This window comes from Canis aureus, chromosome 20 (genome assembly GCF_053574225.1).
Source record: "Canis aureus isolate CA01 chromosome 20, VMU_Caureus_v.1.0, whole genome shotgun sequence".
NCBI lineage: Eukaryota > Metazoa > Chordata > Mammalia > Carnivora > Canidae > Canis > Canis aureus.
Genome location: NC_135630.1, coordinates 22969571 through 22996715, shown reverse-complemented (window position 1 = coordinate 22996715; position 27145 = coordinate 22969571). Strand labels below are relative to the sequence as shown.

At 33.4% G+C, this 27145-nt stretch overlaps 1 protein-coding gene across 7 annotated transcripts in view; it reads left to right on the top strand.

Annotated features, from left to right (window-relative positions):
* AFG2A (AAA ATPase AFG2A) overlaps nt 1-27145 on the top strand; it is a 353318-nt gene that overhangs the window by 113729 nt on the left and 212444 nt on the right. For all 7 annotated transcript variants that reach the window (XR_013358870.1, XR_013358872.1, XR_013358871.1 and 4 more), the window contains exon 14: nt 5876-6002. Coding sequence is in view for 4 of the 7 variants with exons in the window: in XM_077861116.1 (XP_077717242.1) it covers nt 5876-6002 (127 nt within the window). In the remaining 3 variants the exon portion in view is untranslated. The remainder of the gene's footprint in view (nt 1-5875; nt 6003-27145) is intronic.

Below are 27145 nucleotides of genomic sequence, written 5' to 3'. Positions count from 1 at the left end.
AGAGGGAGAAGCAGGCTCCCTGCAAGGAGCTCGAGACAGGACTTGATCCCAGTACCCCGGGATCATGACCCGAACCAAAGGCAAATACTCAGCCACTCAGCCACCCAGGTACCCCTAAACATGGGTTTATTTCTGGGCTTTTTATTCTATTCTATTGGTTTATGTGTCTGTCTTTGTGCCCGTACCATGTTGTGTTGATTCCAACAGCTTTGTAGTATATCTTAAAATCTGGAATTGTGATATCTCTAGCTTCATTCTTCCTTCTTAAGGTTTCTTTGGCTATTTAGGGTTTGTGTGGTTCCACACAAATTTTAGGATTATTTGTTCTAACTCTGTGAAAAATGCTATTGGTACTTTGATAGCAATTGTATTAAATCTGTAGATTGCTTTGGGTAGTATGGACATTATAACAATATTTTTTTTTTCCAATCCATGAGTAAAATACCTTTCTATTTGTGTTGTCTTTAATTTCTTTCATCAGTGTTTTATATTTTTCAGAGTACAAGTCTTTCATCTCCTTAATTAAGTTTATTTCTAGGTATTTTATTCTTTTTGATGTAATTCTAAATGGAATTATTTCTCTTTCTACTACTTTGTTATTAGTGTATAGAAATTCAACCAATTTCTGTATATTTTGTATCCTGCAATTTTACTTGAATTCATTTATTCTAATAGTTTTTGATGAAATCTTTAGGGTTTTCTATATATAGTAACATGTCATATGCAGATAAGGACAGTTGAACTTCTTCCTTATTAATATGGATGCCTTTTATTTCTTTTTCTTGTGGATTGCTGTGGCTATGACCTTCAGTACTATATTGAATAAAAGTGGCAAGGGTGGACATCCTTGTCTTGTTCCTAATCTTAGAGGAAAACCCCTTAGTTTTTTACTATTGAGTATGATGTTAGCTGTGGGCTTTTCATATATGGTTTTTATTATTTTGAGGTATATTCCTTCTAAACCCACTTGGTATAGAGTTTTTATTATGCACAGACTAGGTGTTGGATTTTGTTAAATGCTTTTTCTACATCTGTTGATATGATTATAGGATTTATTTTTCTTTTAGCCTGGTGATATGATAGATTACATTTATTGATATTTTGAATGTTGAACCAGTGATCTGTATGTGGGATAAATTCCACTTCATTACAGTGAACAAATTTTTTTACGCATCATTGAATTATATATACATTATTATACTTTGTTGAATTCAGTTTGTTAATATTTTGTATACCTGTCTTCAATTTTCTTGTAATGCCTTTGTCTGGTTTTGGTATTAGGATAATGGTGCTCTCATAGAATGACTTAGCAAGTATTCTCTTTAATTCTATCTTCTAGTAGAAATTGTAGAGAATTGATAAATTTTTTTCCGTAAATGATTATTAGAATTTACTATAAACCCATCTGAGTCTGATGCTTTCTGTTGCTTTCTGTTTAGATTATTAATTCTTGAGTTATTTTCTTTAATTTATATAGGCCTATTCAGATTATCTGTTTTTTCTTGTGTCAGTTTTGGCAGAGTGTCATTTCATCTAGATTATCAAGTATGTGACCATAAAAGTTTTCTTGTATTATATTTCATAATTTAGTTGACTCTTGAACAATGTAAGGGTTAGGGGTCTGACCCTCTGTGCAGTTAAAAATCTACATATAACATTGACTCCCCCAAAACTTAACTACTAATAGCCTACTATTGACCAAAAGCCTTACTGGTAACAGAAACAGTTGTTCAACTACATACTTTGTATGTGTATTATATACTGTATTCTTACAATAATGTAGAGAAAAGATAATATTAAGAAAATTATAAGAAAGAGAACATACATTTAAAAGTACTGTAACATATTTATCAAAAAAGAAATCTGCACATAAATGGACCTGTGCAGTTCAAACCCATATTTTAATGGGCAACTGTAAACCCATTATTAAACTTTTAAGGTCCATGGGACCTGTAGTGATTTCCCTTTTTTTCATTTCTGATATTAGTAATCTGTGTCTTCTCTTGTTTTTCTTAGTTATCCTTGCTATAAGCTTATCATTTTTATTGATCTTTTCCAAGAATGACCTCTTGCTTTTGCTGGTTTTTCTCTATTGACTTCCTGTTATCAATTTTATTTCTGCCCTAATTTTCCTATGTTTTTCTTGTATTTACTTTGGATTTAATTTGCTCTACTTTTTTTAGTTTCCTGAGGTGTAGATGCTTAGAATTATTGATTTTAAATCTTTCTTTTTTCTAATATATGCATTCAATGCTATAAATTTCTCCGTAAGCACTACTTTTATTACATTCCACAGATTTTGATTATTGTATTTTCATTTTCATTTGGTCTAAACTAATGAAACTTTTTATTTCTGTTGAGATTTCTTCTTCAATCTATGTATTATTTGAAAGTGTATTTTTTAACCTCCATGTGTTTTGTAATTTTCCAAATATCTTTCTGCTACTGATTTCTAGTTTAACTTAACTGTAGTCTGATAGCAGATGCTGTATGATTTCTGTTCTTTATGATTTGTTAAGGTAGATTTTATGGCCTCGATGTTGAGACAAATACGTATTCTGCTGTTGTTGGATGAAGTGGTATTTGAATAGCAATTATATCTAGTTGGTTGATGGTGCTGTTAAGTTCAACTGTGTTCTTACTGATTTCCTGTTTGATAGATCTATCCTTTCTGATGGAGGGGTGTTCAAATTTCCAACTATATGAATGTATTCACCTCTTTCTCCTTTTCTATCAATTTTTGCCTCACATATTTTAACAACCTACTTTTAGGTGATGCATATTAAAGATTGTTAATGTCCTCTTGGAGTATTGACCTCTTTATCATTATGTAATGCCTCTCTTCATTCATGATAAATTCTCTTGACCTGAAATCTGCTTTGTCTGAAATTAATATAGCTACTCCAGCTTTATTTTGATTAGCGTTAGAATTGTACATCTTTTTCCATCCCTTCTACTCTCTTTGTATTTAAAGTGGATTTTTTTTGTCAACAACATATAGTTGGATCTTGTTCTTTGATCCCCTACCACAAATGTCTTAACTGGTGTGTTTTAGACCATTGACGTTTTAAATGATTATTGATATAGTTGCATTAATACCACCATATTTGTTACTGTCTTCTATTCCTTGTTCTTTGTTACTATTTTTGTCTTTGAGTATTTTTTTTTGCCTTTTCTGATTTTAATTGAGCATTTTTTGATTACATTTTCTCTCCTTTCTTGGTATATGAAATATATATTTCCATTTTTTCTCCTCTTTTCAGTGGTTACCCTGGAATTTGCAATATACATTTACAACTAATCTGCATTCACTTTCAGATAACACTGTTCTGCTTCACAGATAATACAACTATTTTATGATAACAAAAATTTGAATTTCTCCCTTTAGTCCCTTGTATCATTTCTGTCATTCATTTTGCTTATACATATGCTATGGTCATTGAATACATTGTTATTTGTTATTACTATTATTTTTAGACAAACTATTATTTGTTAGATCAATTAAGAGTAAGAAAGTTGAAATTTTTATTTTACCTTCACTTATTCCTCTTTAGTGCTCTTTCTTTTTGTAGATTCAAGTTTCAACCTAAATTGTTTCCTTTTCCTGGAACAACTTTTTGAGATTTATTTATTTCAGAGAGAAACAGAGAGGGTACAAGTAGGGGAGGTACAGTGGGAGAGAGAATCTCCAGCACACTTCCCACTGAGTGCGGATTCCCATGTGGGGCTCAGTCTCACTACCCTGAGATCATGACCTGAGCCAAAATCAGGAGTCTGACACTTAACCAACTGAGCTACCCAGATGCCCCTCCTGGAACAACTTTTTAAAACATTTTTTGCAAAGCAGTTCCATTAACAAATTCCCTCAGGTTTTTGGTTTTTTTTGAGAAAGTCTTTATTTCTCCTTCATCTCTGAAAGATAATATCACAGAATACAGAAATTTAGGTAGGTGATTTTTCTTTCTCAGCACTTTAAATATTTTACTCTACTCTCCCTTATTGCATGGTTTCTGGGGAGCTATCTTAGGTGAACAGTTTTATTCCTTTGAATTTATTCCTTCTTTCAAGATTTGTGTGTTTGTTTGTTTTGTCTTTGTTTCTTGTAGTCTGAATATGATATGCCTGGATGTAGATTTTTGCCAGTTATCTACTTGATGTTCTCTGTGCTTCCCGGATCTGTAGTTTGGTGTCAGACATTAATTTGGGGAAATTCTCAATTATTATTGCTTCAACTGTTCTTCTATTCATACTTGTATCTCCTTCTGGTATTTCAGTTGTACATATATTACATCTTTTATAGTTTCCATAATTTTTGGAAATTCTTTTGTTTTTGTTTGTTTTTTTTTCCTTCAGTCTTTTTTCTCTTTGCTTTTTCATTTTGGAAGTTTTTATTAATAATTAAGCTCAGGAAGTTTTTCCTCAGCCAAGTCTAGTCTAACAAGCCCATCAAAGGTATTCTTTATTTCTGTTAGAGTGTCAGATGCTTATAGCATTATGTAGGAGTCCTTAGAGCTTTTGCTAACAGTGTTTCTATCCGACAGTTAAACTCTCATGTGGAAAAGTTATATTGCGGAGGATTTTTCAAAGGTACATAATCAAATTTTTCAAAATGTTCAAAGTTTATTCTTAGAATCAGATTAGCAAACCCATGCACCTGCCAATTAGTTACTTGCAAGAATTAGTGCTAGCCAAAATAAATCTCAGGGGCTTCTTTGGTATTCCTTGGTCCCAAACTTTTTAGACATTGGGAAGGACAATTTAATTTAACAAATTGACTGTGATTTTTATAACAACCTCATGTGTGTTAGATTGATGAAAGTTAGAGGTTACTCTCCTAAGTATACACTAAATCAGGTTTTTGAACTTGTAATGCATGTTAAGATCTATATTCTGTTATTTAGAAATCCTAATTATCTAATTAAATATGTTACATGATGATTAACTAAGGTATACTTGCTCTGTCACTGATGACAAAGATATGAAGTGTGTACCTTCTATACTGTTTTCCTTTTCTCCCTCTCACCCCATGCATCTGATTGAGTTTATATGTTTAATACACTTACAGTGCTATTATACTCTGTAATTGTCTACTCGGGTGTTTATTACATATTTCTCAATTCTGAATAGTTCTTAGTAAATCTCAGCTGGTGCTAATGAGAATTGTTACTTGTGGGGCCTTGATTATTTCATAGAAGGGTTTTGTTCATTAGTAAGACTTGTTGAATTTCCTTATTAATAATTAGTATTCAGTTTTGTTTTGGACTTTGGGGCAAAGAAAATGTGATTAAATTACAGTAGGTCTAGTAGTAGCTTTGTATGGGTATATTAACAAAAGGAACATAATAACTTTCTTTGCCTGTTTCTCCAGATATGGGGAATATGATCACTACCTGCCTGCTAATGTGCTTAAAATATTTATTTTTAAAAATATCAAGATATATCAGAAATATCCCATTTGTTGTGGGTAAAGAATGTAGCTTTTTTTGTTTAATATAGTCTTTAAACTTCTCCCCAATGTGAAGAATGGGTTTTTGTTTTAGTTTCTTTATTCCCAATTCCTGTCAATAAACTTGCCATATAAAATGTAAGTATTAATGAAATTATACAATTTTCTATGTATTTGATGAACTACTTTAAATAATCCTATATATTTCATTATTGGAGAGAAAATGAGCATAGTTGTCGATGGAGGAAAAGAAATTATTTGAATAATGTTAGTTTTAGGTTATGATAATTCAACAAGTAATGAATTTTGAAGCAAGCATTGTATATTTTGAAGCAAACATAATTTTTCGTGTTATAGAATATACAGTCTTTTAAAAGTAATAAAGTACTTGGGGATAAAGAATTTTAAAACTATATTTTTAAAATTTAGTTCTTCAGGTGCTGGAAATGTTGCTGACCGTGTTCTGGCTCAGCTCTTAACGGAAATGGATGGCATTGAACAGTTAAAGGATGTGACAATTTTAGCAGCTACTAACCGCCCAGATAGGATAGACAAGGTAAGAAAGACAGTAGTGTGAATATTGTAAAATCAAGAACTGGGTCATTTGATTGTACTAGGTTGTTGGTTTTTTTTTTTTTTTTTCCTATCAAATTGCCTTGTAGTCAGTTTTTTATTTAGAAGTTACCAGAAATCTTAAACTAAAGGAAAAGAACAAAGTAAAGCTTCTATATTTTTATTGCTTATGATTTGATATTAATGAAACTATTTTGTAACTCCTTGAATTTCCCCTCCCTTACTGTCACATCAAACTTTCAGGTAGAGAATTGAAGTTTTGAAATTCTTTGTTTATGTCATCTGACTTATTTTTGAGAAGTTTTTAACATTTTCATTCATATTAAGGTAAATTTCCGGCTATTTAATACAGGTTAGATTCAAGTTACTGTCAACAACTTTTTAGAATTCTTGGCCTAGCAGTTGCTTTAGGGTGATGAGGATAGGGGGACAATGGATTTTATCTCTCTTAGAAATAACTTAGGCTACAGCATTATACTAAGCTATGTAGTTGCAAAATTAACCCTTTCAAGCTATTGCTACCACCTAATCTCCCTGCGAGAGTTTTAATAAAGAGAATCCACTAAATTTTAAATGCCTAATTTATATGCAATGTATAATTTTTTCCCAAGGATTTAAATTAAGAGTAAAAATTTTCTCCTGTAGCATGAACCAATTTTTCTTTTTTGTTTACATTATTGCTTCATATGACCTTATGAGCTCCTCCCTCCTTCCCTGTGCACATATACACAGAGTTTCAGTTTTTAAAATCGGATTTAGAAAAAATGATCCTTTCAAAGATATGAAAGGAGTTTTCACGTGGAAAACAAGCTTTACTTTTTTTCAGTTAGGTATTTTACTATAAGATAAAGACATTTTGGTCAAATAAAAGTGAGAAAGCTTTGGACTTTAATAAATTGTTCCTTTTCTGATACAGTGTTTTATAGGAAGATAGTTATGTTCTAAGCACTTATAGAATCTGGGTCCATGCCCCAGGGGTCCAGACCCCTCTGATGTCTATGAAAAGAAACAAAGGACTGTACTTTAAGAAGTATCATGGAAAGTGCTGAAAAAGCCCCTAGAGATTACCTAATCCCACCTTTCACTTTCACAAATAAAAGTGCTAAATCCAGGAAAGAAACCTTTCTCTCCTAGTAAGAATACATTATATTTTTATGACATTTCTTCTGGTTACCCCATGGCTAATGAGCTCTGAAATGTCTTAGGTTTCCTTCTCAACAATGCCTAATCTAATAGTTGACTTCTTCGGTTTGTTGATAGAGTGTGTCCTCAATGTTAAATACATTTCTTGAAACAGGACTTTTGGATTTACAGTAAACTTCTCTGGGTTCATCTAAATCAAGCTATCTGACTCCACCTGATTGGTGCTTGTATTACTTTTCTCTTGCTGTGTTACAGATTACCTCAAATTTAGCAGTTTTATACAACACTCATTTTTTAGTATTTCTGTAGGGCATGGCACAACAGAGTTATCTGTTCCAGAGGCTCACTACAGGCTGAAAACAAGGTGTTGGCTGGACTATATTGTTGTCAGGAGCTAGTATTCCTTTTCTAAGCTCACATGATTGGGGCAGAATTTATTTCTTGTGATTATAGGCCTAAGGACTGAATTTCCTTACTGGCTGTCAACTGGGAGCTACTGTCAGCTCCTAGAGACCACCCACATGTCCTCTTCCATTTTCAAAGAAAGCAATGAGAATTGCCATCATATTTAATCCCTCTTGTGCTTTAAACTTCTATTGCCAGGAAAAGCCCAATGTCTTTTTTAGTCTTACCTAATCAACAAAGGAGTATCTCTCCACCTTCATGTCAGCTGATTCAGGACCTTAATTACATTTGCAAAAGCGCCTCACAGCAGGGCCTAAATTAGAATTTGATTTAATCACTGCGAGAAGGTGTGGGTCCATGTAGGGGACCAGAATCTTGTGACTGTACTAGAAGTCTTCCTACCACAATACTTGTCAGGTTCTCCCTGGTCCTATCTGAATTCTGTTTCAAGTCCAAAGAATGACTTCTAACTTTCTCAGAGATCAGCTTTTTTTTTTTTTTTTTTAAGATTTTATTTATTTATTCCTGAGAGACACACACAGAGAGAGAGGCAAAGACATAAAGGGAGAAGCACTCCTCACAGGGAGACCGATGTGGGATTCGGTCCCCAGATCAGGATCACGCCCTGAGCCAAAGGCAGATGCCCAACCGCTGAGCCACTCAGGCTTCCCTCTCAGAGACCAGCTTACCCTTGCCTGTCATATAATTGGCTATGAACCAGCTCCTTTGAAATGTTCTTGTTCTGTGGAATCTGCTGGTTTCTCAGATGCAGCATTTCTTTGCCTTGCCTTGTCCAGATATATCTTTCTTCAAATTATAATCTCTCTTGAAACAGAAAAGGATAAATAAATTTTAACTCCTTTTGTAAAGGATACATTTTTTCATGTTCTTTATATGTGTAACACTTTATAGGTTTGTTACTTAACAGTGGAATTATTGATTTATAATCTGTTTTGCTTACTTTTCCCCCTGTAAGACCTAAATTGAACCGTAACTGTTGTGTTTTACAGTAGATGTAATTTATGCTAGTTTTTCCAACGCCTAGTATAATAGACCTTGAGAAATTTTAAAGATAAATGTAGAGATTAGAAGTTACTCTTGGGCCATTATTAGGTTTGGGACCTTTTTTAAAGCTCAGCTTTCTAAGTCAAAATCCCCAAGATGATGGTAGAGAATTTCCATTCTAATATTTTTAGGATAGTTTAGTTGTGGATATCTTGGATCTCTTAGAGAAAATATGTAACTGGATTTTGGGCAGAAGTTGTCTCCAAAGACAGGAGATTGAAGGAATGAAAGTGGTTTTCTTTTTTTCTTTTTTTTTCTTTTTTTTCTTTTTACATTTCAAAGATTTTGCATCATTTTTGTGTTTCTTGCCTGATGATAATGTTTGCCTTAGGAAGGCAGATGAAGTGTTTCATTAACACAACCCATGAGTCTTCAGCATCACAGAGTTTCAGAAATTAAAGTTTAGGAAATATCTTGCTGAAATTCAAGCCATGTTTTTTTAACCCTTTATAAAATGTTATGTTGAATTCATCAGTTCTAAAAACAGGTGATTGTCCAAAATAAATATTTTAAGTATCAATGTTAATTCACACTGTTAACACTTCTTGATTTATTAGCTTTTGGTTTAAGATGTTTCAGAGAGAAAAAAAAGATGTTTCAGAGAGAAGTATAAACATATGCAAATATCTATGTATATAGATATGTGTACTTCTATATATGCTTGTGTGTTTGTATGTGTATATGCATATATTTGCATTTATGCACATTCTTTGATTAATTTTTAGATATTAGAAATCCAGCTTTTTTTAACAAACTAATTTTGGATGAGCACATTTAAATTAAGATATGGAAAGTATTTGCTAATTAGATACAAAGACTTATTTTCACTAGGTCAGGGGGATCTAAAGGTTTTTAATTTAGTATTCAAATTTTTCAAAATTTATAAAGTTTAATTTGTAAAGGATAAAAGGATGCCTAGGTGGCTCAGTGGTTAAGTTCCTGCCTTCAGCTCAAGGCCTGATCCTGGAGTCCCGGGATCGAGTCCTGCATCAGGCTCCCTATATGGAGCCTGCTTCTCTCTCTGCCTGTGTCTCTACCTCTCTCTCTCTGTGTGTTTCTCATGAATAAATAAAGAAAAACTTTAAAAAATAGTAATTTTTAAAGGATGAAATAATACAATTATTCTTAGCAGCAAAACATAAAATTGGTAAATGGGAAATAAACATTTTTGAATGGTGTAAGAATCGTTTCAGGATCATCAAATAATGTGCTGTGCTTTCAAGTGCAACTTTGAATTTGGTACATTACACCAGAGTCTAATGTTCTGCATATTGTGTAATTCTGTGGGGAAAAAAAACAAACTTTAAATAACCAGTGATCTTTGTAAAAAATGTTTTAATTCTTTTCTGTTTAAAGTAGAATTCTCTATTTGTGTGGAATATGGATTTTTTTCTTAATTGCATTTTTGTTATTACTCATATAATATATACCAACATCAAAAGTCCTTTTCTTTACAGATTTTTTCCTCTGAAGAACAGTTTTAGAGTATTATTTGTATATTATTTAATAGCACTATAAAAAAGTTTCAGTGCATGTGTGATTATAACATGGTGATCGTTCAAAATGTGCCCTGAAGGTCCTGTAGAAACTAAACAGTCTTAAAAGGCAATATAAAAACAAAACTTCCTGTTATGAACTGACTAGACAGTTCCTTGTCTGGATGAAACTGTAATAGGAAAAATATAGTTGACAGAAGAGTTAAAGTAAATTTCATGTGCTGATGCTAAAAGGTAAAGAGGTGTTTTTTGGGTTTTTATTGTTTTTGGTTTTTTTCTTAAAACGAATTAAAAAAAACACTTTTAGTGTCAAAGAAATAATACATTTGATCTAAGTTTGGCTAAATTTAATTAAGGTGTTTGGCCTTATAAATTTGCTAGCATACTTTACAAGTCTATTGCCTGTTAACCCACAACCTCTATGTCATGGTGACCGTACGTTAGTATGCTAAAAAGAGGAGAATTCTTGGACTACCAGAGGAGTGAAATTGGCATCATTGTGTGACCCATATCTTGTATGTATTTGTGTCCTTCATGGACAATATTTAAATTTGATGTAGTTTGGGGAAACTAAAGCTGGAGTTTCTTGGGGATTCTGGTGATTCAGCAAAGGAAGTAAGACACATAGTTCAAGAATCACATTATTCTGTTTCCTCGTATGTCATATTTACACGTCAAATACATTAGTTGTGATGTAGCGCACTAGACTTAGTAAAGTGATTGCTTGTGGTCCCTGGTGATATCCTGAAGTCTCCATAAACATTTTATGTACTACTCTCTCCTCCAGCTGATAAGTAAGTGAAGAGAACTCCTATCCCCAAATGTCCATTTTGCATAAGAATGACAGGATGTGAGGGATAGATGAAGATTAATGAGATGGTATAATGTCAAGTTGACACATTGTCTTTAGATGGATGATGGTCTGGATTTCCTCAGCATTAAGAGACTTAAGAATAGCAAATAACTGAATTTTTATTGATGCCCAAATAATAAAGAGCCCAAACTCTAGGAGTTTATATTGTTCTTTGTTAGGCTTTTGTTTGTGTGGCCCTTGTAGAAGAATATAATGTGCAATCCAAGGCATTTCATGCACTTGTGTCGAATATTAAGAAGTGGTCATGTCTTCTTTCCTAGGCATTAAAAAAACCTCAAAAGAGTTTGGTTTTATGAATATTTTTTAATTTAGTCATTTGGTTACTTTTAGTATCGGTACCTGGTATATAGTAGGCTTTCAATAATTATTACTACTGTAAAGTACATAGCCTATAAAGCTAGTTTTCTTATAGTAGTAAATTTGTAGAATTTTGAAAATTCTGCTCTGAATCCTCTATGGAAGATTGTTCAGTTGAAGAAAATTTTGAAAGTTGTGTAGAAATATTGAATAATTCAGAGTTCAGAATCATTTTCTAACTTAGTATGTTTAATTCATGGATATGATAAACTGGCATTAATTTCCTTCAGTTTTGCTGGGAGAGGAAATGTGCTTGATGGGGTAAATATGATATAACATTTTTATTTCTTAAATATTGCAAATTAAAAGTTGCTTTTATGGATATCTTTGTAACATGGGAACTTAATTAGCATATTCAGAAATGTCAGCAAATGAGAAACTAAACATATGTGGCTTCCAATTTTCAAGTCAATTGGGTTCTAAAAGTACCTTTAGAAGAAAAGGTACAGATATGTTTGTGGATGGCTTTTCTCCCTACCTTTCCTAGTCGTGCATGCCATTCTTTTAATATTACTGTTCTCAGCTAAGTTGGAACTCAAAAGCAAGCTGCTTAACCTAATAGACATTAAAATTTTAAATAAATCATAATTCTTTATTTTCTTGTATTTTAGGAAAAATGTTTACTAATCCTTAATATTGTTTATCAAAATGATGTGGAGTGTCTTAGGGGGTTATAAAGTGAGCTGCAGTGTAGTTAGGTCTGGGAGGCCTCCTCCAAGCTTATCTTCCAATTTCAGCTTTACCTTCATTTTATAGGACTTTCAGAAGTTGTTTTGTCATTATCAGAAGGTGTTTGTGTGTGTGTTTTGTTTTCTTAAGGCTTCAAGTGTTTTTACCATATCTATTACAGTAGCAGCTATAAGGGTTTCCACTTTGGGGATGGGAAAGATGACAAAAGAGAAGTCCATCAGAGGTTGTATGTATATATGGGTCATATCTCATTTAGATGCTAATAAGATAAAGGCTGTTTATCCCAGGGCTCAGCAAACTGGGCAGCTACTTGTTTTTATATCTCTCATGATCTGAAAATGGTTTTTATATATTTAAATTGTTGAATAATATGAAAAAGAATAATTTTGTGAGCTGTAAAAATGAGATGAAATTCAAATTTTGATTTCCTTAAGTAAAACTTTACTGGAACATAATGACCCTAATTTGTTAATGTAGTGTTTTCAACTTCATTTGTACTACTGTAGTAGAGTAGTTACAATACCGTAGAGTATTTATGGTCCATGAAGCCTAAATTATTTACCGCTTCGATCTTGACAGAAAAAGTTTACTGATCATTGATATTTTCTTTTTTTTTTTTTCATTGATATTTTCTTGTAAATTTTTAGAAGTTTAGTAATATCTCTTAATGTGTGTTTCATCCATGAGCCACAAAGTTTTTCTGAAGATTGTTTAAATATATTGCAGTAATTTTCTGGGGTGCCTGGGTGGCTCAGTAGGTTAAGCATCTGCTTTCGGCTCAGGCCATGATCCCAGGGTCTTGGGATGAAACTCCGTGTCAGTTCTCTGCTCAGTGGGGAACCTGCTTCTCCATCTCCTACTCCCCCTGGTTGTGTTCTCTCTCCCTCTCTCTCAAGTAAATGAAATCCTTTTAAAAAACCCTTTTAGTATTTAAACTTTTAAATATATTTTAGACTAAATAATTATTCTTTACAATTGAATAACTCACCAAAATCCATAAATCTAGAAATGCAGCTTTTTTAATTGTATGAATAATGTATTTCTTCATGGCATATTGAATCTTAAAGTTTTAGTGGCTTTTTTTTTAACTTTTTTTTTTTTAAGATTTTATTTATTTATTCATGAGAGACACAGAGAAAGAGAGAGGCACAGAGACATAGGCAGAGGGAGAAGCAGGCTCCATGCAGGGCGCCCAATGTGGGACCCCATCCTGGGCTCTAGGATCACACCCTGAGTTGAAGGCAGACCTTCAACCACTGAGCCACCCAGGCATCCCACCTTTTAGTTTTTTATAATTGTGAGTTGAATGCCCTTTTTGGTATTATTATAGGAATTTTTAGGCTCAGATATTTAAATTTTGAGAAATTAAGTTTCTATGTTTAGATGTTTGGCAAATAATATTTGATATCAACATGCAAATAGGAGTGCATTTAGTCTTCTGTTAGAATAAATAACACTGTACATATTGCCCTTGACACCCAAGTGTAAAAGAAATTAATTTCAATTCTTTCAAGATCAGAGAGAACTTGGAAGGCTTTGATAGTCTGGTTAACTTTCTGATACATTGACTGCCCCTCACCCCATTGTAAAATTTCTAATCATCATTTCTCCATCTTTTGCTTATTCACCCTATACTAATGGGGCAGGTACTTATTAATTCATGAAATAGAGCACTCCCTCTTTGTCTCAGACTATTTTTAGGATTTTGTTGTTCTCCTGAACCAGCTGCTATGTGTCTCCCCAAAGCTTCAACATACCAGCCAGAGTTCTCTAAAGAACAATTTTTAGTCCTTCTTCTAGTATGGTTCTTTATGTTTGAAAACTATTATGTGTCTTATCTTTATATTCTATCTCACCAATTAGTCTTCTCTTCTCCAGACTTGACATCTTGTTTTATTTCATCTTTGGCATTCTTGTCCTTTTTTCCCCCTCTAAACTGTTGTCCATTTGTTGCTTTCTCTCTGAAATTATGGCATCCACAAATGAATATACTGTAATAGGTTGTGGTCTGATCAGTACCAGAGTTTAGTGAGTCACTTAATGCCTTTAATCTGAATACCATGTCTTCTGCTAATGCATTCCAGCATTGTGGTAGTTTATTTGCCAGCTGAATCACACTGTGGAGTGCTGTTGAATTTAAAGTCATCAAGAAAAAACAAAAACAAAACCAAGAAGCCCAAGTCTTTCCTCAGAGTTTTCTGTTAAGTTATAGCTTCCCTGCCTTGGGCTTGTGTTATTAATTTGATTTAAGTCTTAGAAGTTGAGACACACTGCGATCAGATACAGAGGTCTTCCTTCAAGTTCAGCTCCTCTGAGCTTTTCCTACTTCATATGCTTTCCAGAGATTTGTTTTCCTTTTTTTTTTTTTTTAAAGAGATTTATTTATTTATTTATGATAGAGAGAGAGAGAGAGAGGCAGAGACACAGGCAGAGAGAGAAGCAGGCTCCACGCTGGAAGCCCGATGTGGGACTTGATCCCAGGTCTCCAGGATCGCGCCCTGGGCTAAAGGCAGGCACCAAACCGCTGGCCCACCCAAGGATCCCCAGAGATTTGTTTTCCTAAGTCCCAATAGTTTCTGCCAGCAGCTGCTAGAGCTTTAGGACTTAGAAATAGAGGAATTAATTTTATTAAATTCATCATATTAGATCTGATAGATATAATTTGTCAAGTGTGGGATTCTATTTCTGCCACTCTATGTGTGTCTTACATCTATTAATAGCAGAGGTATAATATATCTTAATTATCAAGAAGAATTTCTGTAGTTTTTTGACTTTTGAAAAATAACCTATATAATTTAAGAAAGTAAAATATACCTAATTTACCTTAAGAATACATATTCTGAAATGCTTTCTGTTTTCTCCAATGGAAATAGGCAAAATTTAAATTACATTCAATGAAATTTAGAAATGAAATTATTTTAAAGTATTTTTTTTATCTTTAAAACAATGCTGAAACATGTGGTTAATGTCCTCATCACTTACCTCCACTTTTATAGCTGCAGTTTCAAGAATTTGTGATGCTAGAAGTATTGTATTGTATGAGGAGCTGTGTAATTTTCTTCTTTGAGCATTTTATTTATAGCATTTTGGGCACAGGCCTTCCCAAATCTTAACATTTCTAGATGAGTTTTTGGAGTATGTATAGCATCGGAGAGGGGGCTTTTGCATCATGTAAGTAGTTTAACTGGAGAAATGGGTCTAGAGGAAAAGGAGGTTGGCACATGTAACGGATGGCAAAGATGATAGGAATTAGAATGTTATATATAGAATGTAAGAGAAAGGCTAGGAATTGATGGTGAGAAATGAGCAATGGGGAAAATGAGGCAGACAGACACAGATTTGGGGATCTTTGTTTCTATTCCTAGCTCTGTTGCTAACAAACTATGTATCCTTTGAAATTATTTAGCCTCTCTGGACCATTATTTCTGTGCCTGTCAAGAATGTACTAGATAATCCCGGATATATGGTTTACATCCAAAAATTCTCTTATGTTGTGACTTAGAGACAGAAAATAATAGATTTTCCAAATGTTGCATAAAAGGATACTATTTACCAAACAAATTTCTGAGGGTTTTTTGGGGGGTGGGGGCTTTTTCAGGTGTCACCTCCCCAAACTTTCATGTTACTGAAAAGTTCTTTTCTTCAAACATGTTATAAAGCAAGCAAATATCCAGGTGTGCAAAAATGGCTTTTCTTTTTAACCACTTGATTGTCAGAAAAAGGGTGAAAGCCATAAATCAGCCTTAAGGCTGCTGTTGTGTAATAAAAACTATGGTTGACAGTTGAAGAACACCTTAACTTTTTCACTGAAAATTTATTACTCTTAGAAAAAGGAAAACTTGTTGAACCGCATATTTTCTCCTTTCACACATGTCTGATCAGTGTTACAATATCTGTAATGTTTTGGTCCATTTAATATGCTGTTTTTTAAAACTTTAAGAATAATTTTGAGTTAAAGCAGAAATGTCTAAACATGTGATTATTTAAAGTTGAGTCACTTTTAAATTTGAAAAAGCTTCTTCACATGTATTTTTAATGCTCCTAGGATCTCATATTTGATGTTCATTGTAGCCAAGAACCAAATCTGAAGCCCTGTATTGAATGTTGTAAAGTCATTTGTAGAAGGGCCAATATGGCGATTATTTTTAAAGTGCATAGAGAGAATTGATGATAATGTACCATTTCTGTGCCTGGCATTCTATTCAGATGTGTATCTGTGTGTGTACATGCGCCTTTGGAGGGGGTGTACAAAAGTATCAGAGAGGGACATGTAATAAAAGAAAACTTAGTTCTTTTCTTTAGGATATGTACTATCTAATTTGAAATACAGGTAAATTTTGAAGTATTATCATAAAGCATGCACAGTCTAAGCCTTGATTGCAGTGTTGTACTGGCGTATAATCTATGTAGATTGGATCTTAGATCTAATAGCCTTTGGTCTCTATCATGTGTTGGTCTCTATTTTACAATGAATTTGGTATTGCAGTTACCCTGTTTTGACACAAGGTGGTGATACTTATCTGAAATGTTTTCCCAGTACAGTATCTGCCGCCTTCACAGGTTTCTCCTCCTCCATCCAGAAGACAGCTTAAGAAAATAGGTGGAACTGGCTTTGCTTTAAAAAACAATAGATGAAGTGTGTGTGTGTGTCCTACTGTATATAACTTACGTAACAAATAATGATTTAAAATTAAGTGTAGGCTATGTAAGTTTGAGTTGGGATAAGGTAGGAACATTGAGAAAAGGGAAAGTTGAACAGTAGAGAGAGAACTAGCAGTCATTGGGTACACACTAGGCACCCAGTGTGTGCTGAGTGATTTGCTTACAATCTCTGATTCTAGTCAAATATAAGCATATATATTTTATGTAATACCAATGTATTGCTTAGCTCAATAAAATGTGCAGTATTAGTGCTGTGTGTGTTCTCTCTTGTAAAAACTGTGGTGTACCTTCAGCCTATGTAGTAGCTTTTTTCCTATAGTTGTTTTTTTTTTTTTAATTTTGTTTATTTATTCATGAGAGACACAGGGAGAGAGGCAGAGACATGGGCAGAGGGAGAAGCAGGCTCCCTGTGGGGAGCCTGATGCAGGACTTGATCCCAGGACCTCAGGATCACGACATGAGCCAAAGGCAGATACTCAACCACTGAGCCACCCAGGTGCCCCTTTCTTTTCATAGTGTAAGTGAAGTTATCAACCTTTTTAAATAAAAAATTTCTTATATAGTTAAATATACACTTATATTAATATATAGCAATTTTACTCATAGATATTTATCCAAAAGAAATGAAAACAGTTGTCTACACAAAGACCTAAAAGTGAATATTTATAGCAGTTTTATTCATAATAACTAAACAGTCCCAAATATCTATTAATTGATGAACGGGTAAAGAAATTCGAATAAGGCACAATGAAGTACCACTTAGCCGTAGAAAAGGAAACATTATTTCTAATATATGCAGTAAGATGGGAGAATTTTAAAAGCATTATGCCAGGTGAATGAAGCCAAACACAAAAGGTTACAGGATATACTGACTGATTCTGTTTATGCAACAATCTAGAAAAGGCAGGACCACGGGGACAGAAATCAGATCCAGGAGTTGCAGGGGGAAGGGATTGACCACAAAGTGCCATGAGGAAACTTTCGATGATGATGGAAATATTTTACATTTTGGTTGTGGTGGTGATTATAGGACTATATGTGTTTGTCAGAACCCTTCTAACTATAAAACTAAACATGGTAAATTTTACAGTATGTAAAGCGCGGACCTCAATAAACCTGAGCATTAAACGCACTTGAGAAAAACTTTTTAATCATAAATGCAAAGGAAAATGTCTGCTCTGCTTCAGCAACAGTTCCTCTTCACTCAGAGATAAAGCATTTTGCACCTCAGTTCTTTCCCAGCCTTCGCCTATCTTTTGATAATCCATTTACACAGACCTGTCACTGCTGTACTAGGCCCAGAACATCCTAGCAAAGATTTTGCTTTCAAACATTGCTACCCAGGTTTTAGTGCAGAAGGAAGTAGAATTTTAGTGCTAGAAAGATTCTTAAAGAATTTGGCTGACAAACTAGAGATTTTACAAATGAATCTTTTAGAGAAGTTCTTCAATAATAAAAGTTGTTTTGCATATGTTAAGGACAGTTTCCAGTCTGGTTCTTACTGTAATAAAGTATAGCTAAAATTATGAAAATACACTTTTATACCTCCTTCCTCTGTCCCCTGGAAGGGACAGTGCAGGAGAACCAGACAAGTGCTTTGGATCATTATGTTGTATATCAAGTAATAGTGTTTACTTTTTAGCACTTTTCAGTCTATTAAGCCAGTAAAATCTATGGCCTGACGGTTACATGTTTGTTGACAGACTTATTTAGAAGTATATTTTGTTATGGAAAAAATGATAAGCCACTTATAATACTATTACCTTTTGGAAATCTTGATTCGAAGTTTTTTTTTAATTAATGTGCAAAAAAAGAGTATTAGATGTAATAAAAGCAAGAGATAGTATATTTTACTAAAGTAGAAAGGTGAAGAAAATTGAATGTTAATGTATGAGAAGCACACTTAGGATACTTCTCAATATTTAGGAGTATTTCATTAGTTTCATATTTTCAGGCTTGATGATGTACTTGTTTCCTCTTGAGAAAGTATAGATGTGTTTTTTCAAAGGCTGGTAGAAGGCTGATTATTTTATTAAAAATATTATCCTGTGTGGTAGTCACTATTATTGCCCCTGTTTTCCTGCTGAGGAAACTGTTCCTTAGAAAGATTTAGTAAATGGCCTAATTCAGTAGAGCTGGCAGTTTAACAAATCCAGGCAGTTCAATTTCAGACTTCATACTTTAAACCACTAAACTAAATTAATTCTTAAAGTCTTGCTAATGTTTTTGATTGTATATTTAATATTTTGATCACCTTATGCTTTGTGTTAATAAATAAACTTGAATTCAAACTCTGATGTTTGCATTGCATTCAGATGACTGCTAGGACTCTGTGTATGTGTTCTCTCTCATAAAATCTATGGTGTACCATCAGCCAGTGTAGTAGCATTATTCACAGTTTAAGTGAAGTTATCAATTTTCACTTAAAAAACAGAGAGAAAGGAAAAGAGGGAAAGGAGAAAAGGAAGAACTGGAATTTGTGTGTGTTATTGTTGTAGCTATGTTTTATTTGATTTAGTTGGTTAGAATTGAAAAAGTAAGCAATTTATTTTTATATTCCTAGGAAAATTTAACAGAAGATGTAAAGCAGTTAAATAGATACAGAATAAACTAGCAGAGATTAGAAAACTTCTGTGCTCTCTGCATATTTTTGTAAAGTTTTATTGGAACACAGCCATACCTATTGTTGCATAGACTGTTTGGCCAACAAGATAAAAATATTTGCTATCTGGCCCTTAAGAAAAAGTTTGCCAACCCTTGAACTAAATTTTGTATCAGAACTATTCAGATAAACTGTTTATAGTCATCCACCAGATATTTATTGAGCACCTGCTACGTGCGAGGTAATATTCTAGGTGATAGGCAAAAACAAACATGTCCTACAATATGATTGACTTTCTTTTTTATTAATAATTACAGCACAGGTTATTGGGAAATGCTCATAAGATGAATCTCATTTGTCTGAACCAATATTAATACTGCACCTCTTAGGTAGTGACTATATTAATTATCTGATACTATTGATGCTCCAGCTCCTCTTCTCTGTCTGGTTCTTCTTTTTTTTTTTTTTTTTTTTTTAAGATTTTATTCATTCATGAGAGAGAGAGAGAGAGAGAGAAAGAGAGGCAGAGACACAGGCAGAGGGAGAAGCAGGCTCCACACAGGGAGCCCGATGTGGAACTCGATCCCGGGACTCCAGGATCACACCCTGAGCAAAAGGCAGGCGCTAAACCACTGAGCCACCCAGGGACCCCCTCTGTCTGGTTCTTCTGATCTCCTTTTATACTACTCAGTTTTTCTATAGTACTTACTACCATACAATTTACTTATTTATAGCATTTATTGTTGCTTGTCTTCCCATGTTAGCTTCATAAGGACAAGGATTTTTGTTTACTGATTTATCCAAGTGCCTAAAACTCATAGTAAGCAGTTAGTATGAAAGAAACCTGCCTTACATATTCTTATTAGTTGTATCAGTGCATTTGGAAAATGTCAGCCTTTTTCATGTCAGCTATAATTTTGCTGATTTAAATGAAAAAAATTGCTGAGCTAGCTTGTATATCTTTTTAACTTGTTTTATATGTTCTTCATTGAGAAAACTAGTATTTCTCACTTTTTTTTACCTCCTCATTTTAGCACCTGTAATAGACTGTTTATGTGGTTTTTTGGGGAGAGTGATAAATATTTAGTAAAAGATGTTTTGGGTAGTTCAGTAATATATTTATTGAGTAGAAAAATGCACACTTAAGATCAAAGCTTATGTTAACTATTCCAATGGCCTTGTGGAAGTAATGTGGGTGCATGTTTAATCACCATTAAAATAATTGAGAATAATTTCTTATAAAACTTCTTTCTTTTAGTCATATTCATGAGCATATTTTAGTGATAGTTAATTGCTCTGCCTACATAGTTTGCAGAATCGGTAAGGGGAAGAGTGTTGTGCAGCCAAGTTTCCATATGTTAATATTTCACATCCACATTTGTGACCTAAACCTGCATCCCTTTAGACAGTGAGAAAAGCCAAATGTTCTCATAAGTACCAAGGAGTTTCTTCATGGAAAAGAAAGAAATAAAAATGTAGTTCAAACAAAGGTATAATGTGGATGTTAAGTATTATAGATAGATCTATCTACATAAACGTGAATATATTAATATATGCTTTTAATGCATTTAATTGTAGGATTTTTTTCTTCAGTATTATATTGAAGGAAAAAATAAAATACAAAATTGAATATATGCAGGGAATAAAAAATCCAGACATATAGCTGATAACAATTATTACCATTTTTAATTGAGCAGGGATACATCATTTAATACTAATGACCCTGCAAAGCAATATTTCTGTTTACATTTGAAGATCAGGAAATTGATATTCAGAAAGATTAAATAGCTTGCCATGGTTCAAGAACTAATAAGTCATAAAGGCAGTATTGTAAGACAGGGCTTCCTGTCTCTAAATATCTTATTTTTTATCCTACAGCATGTTGATTTTTCATATATTGTCATGCTGTGCTACCACATGACTATATTTTATATCCATATTTGTTTAAAAATTTTATATTTTATAATACACTATATACTTTTTTAAACTTTTTACCATTGTTTTATTATTTATTTACTTTTTATTTTTTAATCTTAATTCCAGTATAGTTAACATTAGTGTTATATTAGTTTCAAGTGTACAACATTAGTGATTCAACATTCTATACATTACTCAGTGCTCATCATGATAGGTGTACTCTTAATTTCCTTCACCTATTTCACCCATTTCCCTACCGATCTCCCCTCTGGTAACCATCAGTTCTCCATAGTTAAGTCTTTGGGTTTGTTTCTTTTCTTTGTTGTTATTTGTTATTCATTTGTTTTGTTGCTTAAATTCCACATATGAGTGATATTATATAGTATTTGTCTTTTTCTGATTTATTTCACTTTACATTATACCCTGTAGATCTGTCCATGTTGTTGGAAATGGCAAGATTTCATTCATTTTTTGACTAAATAATATTCCTGTGTGTGTGTGCGTGTGTGTGTGTGTGTGTGTGTACCATATCTCTTTATCCATTCTTCAATCGATGAGTTGCTTCTGTAATTTGGCTATTGTAAATAATGCTGCAGTAAACATAGGGGTGCATATATCTCTTCAAATTAGTGTTTTTGTATTCTTTGGGTAAATACCCAGCAGTGAGATTACTGTATCAAAAGTAATTCTTTTTATTTATTTTTTTTTGTTTAAGATTTCGTTTATTTGACAGAGGGAGAGGGAGAGAACACAACAAGGGGAATGGCAGGCAGAGGGAGAAGGAGAAGCAGGCTCTCCACTGAGCAGAGAACCCGATGTGGGGCTTGATCCCAGGATACATGGATCATAATCTGAGCCAAAGGCAGGTGCTTAACCAACTGAGCTACCCAGATGCCCCAATAATTCTACTTTTAATTTTTTGAGGAGCCTCCATACTTTTTTCCACAGTGACTACACCAGTTTGCATTCCCACCAATAGTTGTGCAAGAGAATTCCTTTATCTCCACATCCTCGCCAACACCTGTTGTTTCTTGTGTTTATTTTAGCCATTCTGAAAAGTATGAGGTGATACCTCATTGCAGTTTTGATGATTAATGATGTTAAGCATCTTTTCATGTCTGTTGGCCATCTATATGTCTTCTTTGGAGAAATATCTATTCACATCTTCTGCCCATTTTATTTGGATTATTTGTTTTTTGAGTCTTGAACTGTATAACTTCTTTATATATTTTGGAATCAAACCCATTATTGAACATGTCATTTGCAAGTGTCTTTTCCTTGGGGTGCCTGTGTGGCTGTCTCTTAAGTTTCTGCCTTTGTCTCAGGTCACGATCCGAGGGTCCTGGGATCAAGCCTCATATTGGACTCCCTACCGAGCAGGATTGCCTGCTTCTCTCTCTCCCTCTGCCGCTGCTTTTTTTTTTTTTTCTCTCTCTCTCTCAAATAAATATTTTTAGAAATTACATTAAATCTGTAGATTGCTTTGGATTGTATGGACATTTTGACAATATTTGTTCTACACTACATAGTTTTAAAATTTAAAATTTAATTATGTAGTATGCTTCTAAATAACCTGAGGAGAGTGTTATACAAAAGAAAATGGTTTACTAATTCCAGAGAAAGAGTAAATACCTTTTATCATTTTAAAGTTAAAACCATTGCCGTCCAATTTTAACCTGACATATATTCTTTCATTTTTACCTGTCTCATCCTCACTTTATTAGGCCTTATATAGCCATGTACATACAGGCATAAATCACCAACATGATTTTTCAATTTTGTTTTTGTTTAAAATGTTTAATGATTCAAAAAATTTTAAATAAGAGTTTTGTACATACAGGAATTACCCAAAGAAGATCTTTATTACATTAGTCAATTGATGAAAAAACTGGGATGTTATATGATACTTTTATCACTATAATCTATTTTGTTCATATCATTAATCAGGATTAGCATGCCATGTTAGCCAGGAAATTGAGATAACTTCATTTTGCAGCCCTTAACATAAGATTCTCTTCTAGTTCTTCTAAATTCACATGTTTAGTTCTAAGAATGAATACTTTGCTTCATTAATGTTTTCTTTTTTTAAAGCATTAAGAAATAATGTATTGTTTTCACCATGATTTGAGGATATGTGATCTATGAACCCTGTGTTCTGATTCAGTATAGAATTTTATATTATCTGGTTAGCATAGACAACTAAATTTGTGAATAGCCTTCAGATTTTACTTTTAATAAGACAATGAAAAGGACTCATTAAGCTTTTTATTTGATGAAAAGCTGAGAAGCCACAGGGCAGTGAAAGAAGTAGCATTTCTAATAAAGATTATATATTAAAATCTTGTGGTGACTTATGAAAAAGAGCATTAGTCTCGAAAAATTAGGAAACTTAACTTTAAGTAGTGTATTTAATTCTGTAACTTTCAAATGACTCCCTATGGCTGCCTCCCGTTCCTACTTCTTACCACAAATTTAACTTTTCCCCTTTTATAGTAGATTATGAAGCCAGGAAAGAGTAAAACATCAATTATAATATATAGTGAAGATGTTTTGTACATATTTAAACATGATATAAATGTTAGTTCTTATTATAATTATTATAATACAAGGACCTTATGAATACTATTCCTTAATACCAAAAATTTCTATAAATTTATATGTATTGCATAAATGAATGAATGAATTAATTAATTAATTAATTTTGGGCCTTGGACTCCTACTAAATTATTTAGAACCTCCCTTGGAATGGAATATCTTCCTCCTTGGTTTTGAAAACATTAAATTAAAATGTATCTTAGGGGTGGTTGGGTGGCTCAGTCAGGTAAATATCTGACTCTTGATTTCAGCTCAGATCATGATCTCAGGGCCTTGGGATTGAGCCCCACATTGGGCTCCACACTCAGCATGGAGCCTGCTTGAGATTCATTCTTCTCTCTCTCTCTCTCTCTACCTGTCCCTCCCTCTGCTCAGGTATATTCAATCTTGTTCTCAAATAAATAAAGTCTTTTTTAAATAAATGTATCTTAATGTTGATATTTAGCTATTTTCTATAATTGTCAAAAAGAATATACAGTCCTTCTAAAGACAGATAAGGAGATAGAGAAAAAACACGATGAGCTACATTATTAATTTTTGTTTGTTTTATGTGCTCCTCAGTTCACTGAGATTAAAATTTAGACATTGATACAGTCCTCTTTTGAGTTAATGTGAGTGTTTCATATTGGTGCTCTCTATATCAGGCAGTAATACTGCCCAATATAGTTCTTGATTTAAGGATGTGATTTTTTTTTTTGATAGTCTAAGTTTCACAGGACTTAAATGATACCTAAATATAATTATGTTCATTATTCAGATTTCAGTTTCTTTTCTTTTTGTTTAAATGGTTGGCTAAAAGTTACAAAATATGGAGGATAGAAACTTCAATAGAGAATAGAAAATTTTTTTAGTTCTCTTTTATCTGTTTCTCAAACATTAACATTTTTTTTGTTTGTTTCCAGTGTTTTAAAGGTCCTTCCAAAATGTCGCTAGGGTAAAGAAACTCTGTTTATTAGATTTTTCCTACGTGCTTTATTTTCTTGGTATTTATATTTTGCGGAAGGAATTTGCCACTTACTTTTGATAAAGTTAGTAAGTACATGTATGGTATCTTTAGAATCTGTTTCTTGGATTTAGAGGATAATCTGAATATTAGATTTCAAAAGGTTTATATATAAATGGCCTTTGGTGGTCAAATCTGATTTGTAATTAATCCACTATAATTTAGTTGCCAGGGGCTGATGAGGAGTCATTCACATATTTGTATTTTCTGTTTCACATATTTATATATATTTGATGATTGTTATTTTTTTCTCTAATGTGTTCTGAACTTCAAGGAATTAAGGCTCTGTGTAAATACTTATCTTTGTGCATTTTGTTACATTTATATTCATTGGTTTTGAGTAATTTACGTATAAATGCACATTTTAAAAAATGGTCATTCTAAAGCTTGTGGTCTTTGCTAGGAAGATGATTTACATGCACGGAGAAGGTTGCTTGCTTTACTATTTATCATTTTCCCAGACAAATCCATGGAGACAGGCTGCTGATAGGATAGGAGAAAAACAACAAAAACAAATACAGTGCTTTGGCCTGGAACTGAATTGTATTATCTGTGCTGTCAGCTAGAGTCTTTGCTCACTTACCCAGACAATCTCCACTGGGATTAAAACTTCCCTCTGCATTAGTGATAGCCTTTAGTATACTGCAGCCTCATGTGCAGTTTAAAAAAAAAAAAAATCTAGTTATAAACAGTTTGTAATAGCTTGCAAAATCATCACCAGTTCAATCTTTGAGGAAAATAATAATGCTGATGAATCAAGCAGGTATATCATAATTAAATTGCTAATCACCTGGATTTCAGTTTTAGTTTCCACATATAGCTCCTCACAACCTCCAACTTTGGGCCTGATTTGAGCACATATAGTGATGGGTGTACTGGTAATTCAACTTATTTTTTTAGGACATTTCTTTTTTTTTTTTTTTAGGACATTTCTTTAAAAAATACAAAAATGTAAGAATTCTAATTCTGCATCAAGATTTAGAAGGATAGGATTATAGGTACAAAGAATAACAAAAAGAAAAACCTCAGAAAATTCTAAACCAAACAAAACCAGTTCAAACCAGCTTCTTCATCAAGCAGTGAATGTCTGAACTATCTAGGAAGTTGATTATCTGTTCTTTTCTTAAAGATTTCTGCTAATAAGGATTTTATAACCTTCTGTGGTTCTCAACCTGACAATTTTTCTCCCCATCCCACCCCCTAACATTTGGCAGTATCTGAAGACAGTGTGGTTGTCACAAATGGATGGATGATACTGACTTCCTTTTTTTTTTTTTTTTTAAGATTATTTATTTATTTATTCATGAGAGACACACACAGAGAGAGAGGCAGAGACACAGGCAGAGGGAGAAGCAGGCTCCATGCAGGGAGCTCGATGTGGGACTCGATCCGGGGACTCCAGGATCAGGCCCTGGACTGAAGGCGGCGGTAAACCCGCTGAGCCACCTGGGCTGCCCGATACTGACTTCCAATAGGTAGAGGCCACAGATAGTTCTGAACAACTTACATATAACGTACAGGAGAGCTCTGACAACAAAGTATCATCCAGTCCCAACGTCAGATCTGAAGTTGAGAAACCCTGCTCTCAAGCATGGATTTTTTTAATCTTGACAGGAGTTTCATTTTGACAGGAGTTTCTTCAAATGAATAGCCCCATAGATGTTTATAGTGTTTATAGGGAGAGTTTGTCTTACTCGTTTGAGTTACTAGTAAGAGAAATAAGAGGCTTTAGACATTGACTTGGGGACTTTCGAACATGGTAAACCAAACATTCCTTAAAAGTGTTCATGGAGACAATATGCTGATTTCATGATATAAAGAAATGGAAAATAGTCCTGTTTCATCATAGAAGGACATTAGAGGGGCAGCCCCGGTGGCGCAGCGGTTTAGCGCCGCCTGCAGCCCGGGATTTGATCCTGGGGACCCTAGATCAAGTCCCACATCAGGCTCCCTGCATGGAGCTTGCTTCTCCCTCTGCCTGTGCCTCTGCCTGTATCTCTCTCTCTCTCTCTCTCTCTCTCTCTCTCTGTGTGTCTCTATGAATAAATAAAATCATTTAAAAAAAAAAAGGACATTAGAAATTTTGTGGGTTTTTTTTTTTTTACCTTCACAAATATTAAAGGAAAGTTCTACTTTGTAGGAGGTAGGATTATATAAAATTATTTCTATATTGGTGAATTAAATCAGTTAATAAAAAAGTAATCACAATATGTAAAATTATTTTGGTAAAATACTCCGTAACATGAAGCTCTGAATTCATTTCTTAGATGTGACTATTGGTAATTTATTATATTGGCTAAGCCTCAGTTAACACATC